The 4580-nt window shown below is 38.5% G+C and overlaps 1 protein-coding gene across 1 annotated transcript; it reads left to right on the forward strand.

Moving 5' to 3' along the window:
* Window positions 1-1152: 1152 nt before the first annotated feature.
* Window positions 1153-2634, forward strand: LOC129239499 (uncharacterized). Its single transcript, XM_054875017.1, has 3 exons — window positions 1153-1590; window positions 1668-1754; window positions 1816-2634. Exons 1-3 carry the CDS (start codon window positions 1241-1243, stop codon window positions 2423-2425), a joined length of 1047 nt encoding a protein of 348 aa, XP_054730992.1. The 5' UTR covers window positions 1153-1240; the 3' UTR covers window positions 2426-2634.
* Window positions 2635-4580: the final 1946 nt, after the last annotated feature.

Consider the following 4580-nt stretch of genomic DNA (forward strand, 5'->3'; position numbering starts at 1 on the left):
ACCGTGGCTTTGATGGCCGTAGAAGGGAGTGGCAAAACGGGCTCTAGACCAAAGAAGTTGGCCTCAAAGCCCATCTTAGCTAAGCAGTCAGAGGTTTCGTTACCCACGATACACAAGTGTCTCAGGACCCATGTTAGCATCAGGCTATTATGTCTACCGACATAGTTCAGCCTGGATTTACAGGACTCGACTACCCCTGATGTGGTTGGGGGGGCTGTGTAAGGCCGTGAGCGCAGCTTGGCTGTCGCTGCAGACACATATAGATCTGCCTCTCCATCTGTTTTCCACAACAAAGTTCATCGCTTCTTGAACTGCATACACCTCTGCTTGAAACGCAGATGCATGCATTGTAAGAGCAAAGTGCAGTTTTGTCCTATTGGATTCCACGTAGACCCCAGAGCCGGAGCCATCCGTGAAAATGCGAAAACAGTGTTTGCTGGGCTCATTTTCTGAGTTTGACCACAACTGAGCCCCTGGCTCATGGGCTCTTACGACACGGCGAATTCGGACGGCGTAAGCTCTTTCTTTATCATTCTTGGCTGTCAGCCCAGAGTGAAGTAAGGCGAATATTCCTTCTCTGTTTTCTACATTGCCTATACTTTTCTTTGACAATCAAAAGTACAAAATATTGTTGTTGGTCTAGTGCAAGGCGAATCTATTAAAGGTGGCGTTGGTGAATCAGCTGATTTGGTTTTTTTTTCTTTCGCCGTGTCCATGTGGCTGTCAGCCCAGACCAAGGCGAATTTATTACAGGTAAAAGCAAACACATATAAGTAAAACCCTACATGTATTTGTTGTTGCGTTTGGTGCAAGCATCACGTCAAAATCAGCAAGCAAATGTAAACATACGAATGTAAACATACCAATACATTCAAACAAAGCATATCATTTTGACGTAAGCCATACCTACGGCGAAAAATTCAGCTGGATGAATGCTGTCACCTTATTAAATCCACCTTGGCCCAGACTGAAACAAGATAAATTTATTATTTGTTTTATAGTTTCCTATTACTTTGTTTTGGCAATCAAACGTACAGAACCGTGTTGTTGGCCTAGTGCCACCACCTTTAATGAATGCACCTTGGGTATACCCATTGTACTGCAACTGTATTAAAATTTAAGCATTTATGGCTCCCTTCTTAGATTCCAATGTCAAAAATAAATTGAATTGCCTAGAAATTTTCGAAAATGCACACACGTAAAAGTTTCTGTTGATCACAAAAAACAAAAAAAAAATTCAATGATTTGTCCGCAAATCGAACGCCCGCTGAAGTGTGTATTCCCGCCATGTCCGTGCCAGAAATGTGTAAAATTACGGAATGGCATGAATATGAGTACGGAAGGCAACTGTGACACACCGCCAGAACGACCAATTCCTAAACCTAAATTTGAATGCAAATGCGCTTGCGTACCGGAAACTATTGATTCAAAATATCAAAGAAAATGTCCACCTGCGCCTCCGCCGCGCGAGCGAACCAACGAATCCAATGGAAGTTGCTTAGAAGAAGACGATTGTAATACGGGCAATGGCTGTTGCAATACGGGATGCAACTTTATAAATTATATTATAGGCTTGATTGGTTCTTTGGCGTATGTTTGGCTATACAAATTTACATGCATATATGCGAGAAGTACTCACGCGAATGCCTACTATGTTTTCTTTGCAGCTTCATAATTATAGCGGCTATTGTGCTGTGGCTTTTCGTGCTCCAATGGACAGTTATTTTGGGCTTCAAAGTTTACAACTCCGATAGGTATGTATATGTAAGGGGTTTGCCAATATATGTAGATGCAATTGATTCTTACAAATTATAGGACTACGCAAGTGGCAGTTGTGAGCGTAATTAGCCTATTATTTCTACTGATATTGTGCACTGCAGCAGTGAAAGCAATTAGGAGGCTTTTTGCTCGGCGAGCAACAAGCAAATTACCACCTTCATCTGCACCTCCTCCCACTCTACCTAGACCAACGAAAAAAGAAACCCTCTACAACATGTTTTCCTTTAAATGGGGTCGAGCGAAAGAAACCGACAAGAAACTGGAAACCCATGCACGCTGGGTACCTTCATTGAGATGGAGTAAATCGACAGGGAAGGAGGAGTTGACCAAATCTGCAGTCATAAAGAGCGCAGTTCCTTCTTCTTGGTTGTCGCCCAAGAAGTTTGGAACGCCTGCATTCTGGACGCCTTGGTGCTTTAATTGGGGTCGATTAGAGACCAAACAGAAAAAAACTACTCCTTGCAAAACGGCGTGCAATAGACCTCCGTGCCAAATGAAGAAACAAATGGTCACTGTGTCCATAACTGACGAAGAGGCACGCCAAATATTCAAACAGTCCAAGTTGTATGCGATACCAACAGAAATGAAACAACCACCAGCGTTGGCAATCTATTTGAGAGATCTGATACAAAGGAATACTGACTAAATTTTTATCTTTCCGCGAAGTGGCCTCAGAACTATAATAATTTTAAATGAAAATATTTGCGAAAAAAACAAAATTCTTTAGTAATATGTAAATTGTATTATAAAACATAACTTTCAATTACAAAAAAAAATATTTTTTTGAAATTTATAAATAGAAACACATATCAAGGCGCATTTATTAAAGGTGGTGGCACTAGACCAACAAAAATATTTTGTACGTTTGATTGTCAAAGCAAAGTAATAGGAAACTAGAAAACAAATAATGAATTCGCCTTGTTTCATTCTGAGCTGACAGCCCATGGACACGGCGAAAGAAAAAAAAAACAGCTCAGCTGATTTCCCAACACCACCTTTAGTAGAGTCGTCTTGACACATATTATCTGCTGATATGTACAGTTTCGGACAAAACATTCGCAGCTAGAACACATCTTTTCCTCCTACAAATCAATTTTCTCTTTGAAATACTCCAAAATGTTTATTTCGTGTTCATTTATCAACTTTTTTTTTGCTGTTATTTGAAGAAAATTTAAGTAAGCTGCAACTCTGCACTACAAAACAATTGCAACTTAATTATAACGGCAGATGTAGTAGAGTTCTCTGTTTACGTAGTCGAAAGGCGGAGCAAACTTGTGGCGCAGGCACAAGGATGATATGAACCAGGTTTGCTCGTTAGGTATGGTGAAAAAGAAAATTGATGAGAGCTTTGGCTTCTACGCCCTTCGTTTTGTGTTTCTCTAAGCTAAAGTTAATTTTTTTGAGACACACAAAACGAATGACCTAAAATCAAAAGTTCCCCACGACATTTACATAAGGAGCAAACCTGGTATCTATCATCCTTGCCCGTTACGTGGCCACCGAAGTTCACCACAAATTTTGTTTCTCACCATAGTTATTGGCCAAATGTAGTAATCTGTCATCCCTGCTACCAAATATATTATCAATATTCTCACCATCCATGTACGGCAGATCGTTTCTGATGACATCGGTGGAGACAGCTTGATTTTGGCACTCATCCAGCTGAGCCTTAAGGGGTTATACACAGTTAGAAGGCCGAATGAAAGCGAATTTTCCAGAATTTTTTCTGAGAAAGCTTTTAAATTTGTGTATCTAAAAATTTGTACATGTATTACGTTCTCTTTTAGCTGTATTTTAAGACTTTGTGTTAGTAAAAATATTTATTTGGAAAGGAGCCACAGATGATCTCCGGAAGCTCCTCTCAAAAAAGACGTTTTGTGGTGACCAATATCTCTGAACTGGATCCTCTGAAATTAAAAAACCAAACAGTTTTGGTTCAAGTAATATTAAATTTAGTAATTAATCGAAGGAGCAAGCAAAATAAATTTTTTTGACGAAATGCCGGTTTCTCAAAAAAAGAAAATCGATTTTTGTTCCAAATTTCGGCCTTAAATTGTTTATATAAAAAGAAATATTTATAGGTAAAAAAAATCTTCGATTCATTTCTAAAAAATATGTTTAAGAAGCTTGTGTTAAAATTTGAGACTAATCGGTTGAGCCGTTTTCGAGTAATGTTGGGCACCGACTTTGAAAACACCATTTTGAGAAAATATTCACCAGAACGATGTTAAATTTTCTGTATGTGTTATTAAATATACGTACATTAAGAAAAAAGAAAAAAAAAATCGATTTTTTGAAAATTCTAACTGTATATAATCCCTTCACAAAGCACTTGACTACTCTGCAGGAGCCAAACTCAGACCAACGTCTTACATGGGTAGACCTCATGAAGTTATCAATCGATGCAGAATTGACACCTAGTCAGTTTATCAGCCAACTCTCGTTCCCTATAAAACCACAATGCTCAAGCAGCCAAATAAGACAAACTTTGTTGCGACACAGTTCAGTGTTCACTGTGTTCACGAAGAGCAGCGTTGGTTCGCTACATTCAAGATGTGATAGACTTCCATTAATAATACCGTAGCTATATATCCTGTAGCGTATGAGTACCCGATATTCCACCTTGTGGAATGACTCAAGCTCGAAAAAATTGTGATCCTTTTGGTTAATTTGGTTAATAGAAATCTTAATGTATAACTTTTTTACTAAAATTACGTAATTTGTTTTATTAAATGTATACATTTTAACATCTATTCAATAAATACTTAATATTATTTACAATTTAAACGAGTATACACAGT

The sequence above is a fragment of the Anastrepha obliqua genome, chromosome 2 (assembly GCF_027943255.1).
Source record: "Anastrepha obliqua isolate idAnaObli1 chromosome 2, idAnaObli1_1.0, whole genome shotgun sequence".
Taxonomy (NCBI): domain Eukaryota; kingdom Metazoa; phylum Arthropoda; class Insecta; order Diptera; family Tephritidae; genus Anastrepha; species Anastrepha obliqua.

What these genes read in the sequence shown, in the direction of transcription:
- LOC129239499 (XM_054875017.1), top strand. Translation starts at nt 1,241, where the DNA reads ATGATTTGTCCGCAAATCGAACGCCCGCTGAAGTGTGTATTCCCGCCA. An exon ending in GGCTTGATTGGTTCTTTGGC is followed by an intron (nt 1,591 to 1,667) that starts GTATGTTTGGCT and finishes TTTTCTTTGCAG; the next exon opens with CTTCATAATTATAGCGGCTA. An exon ending in AAAGTTTACAACTCCGATAG is followed by an intron (nt 1,755 to 1,815) that starts GTATGTATATGT and finishes TACAAATTATAG; the next exon opens with GACTACGCAAGTGGCAGTTG.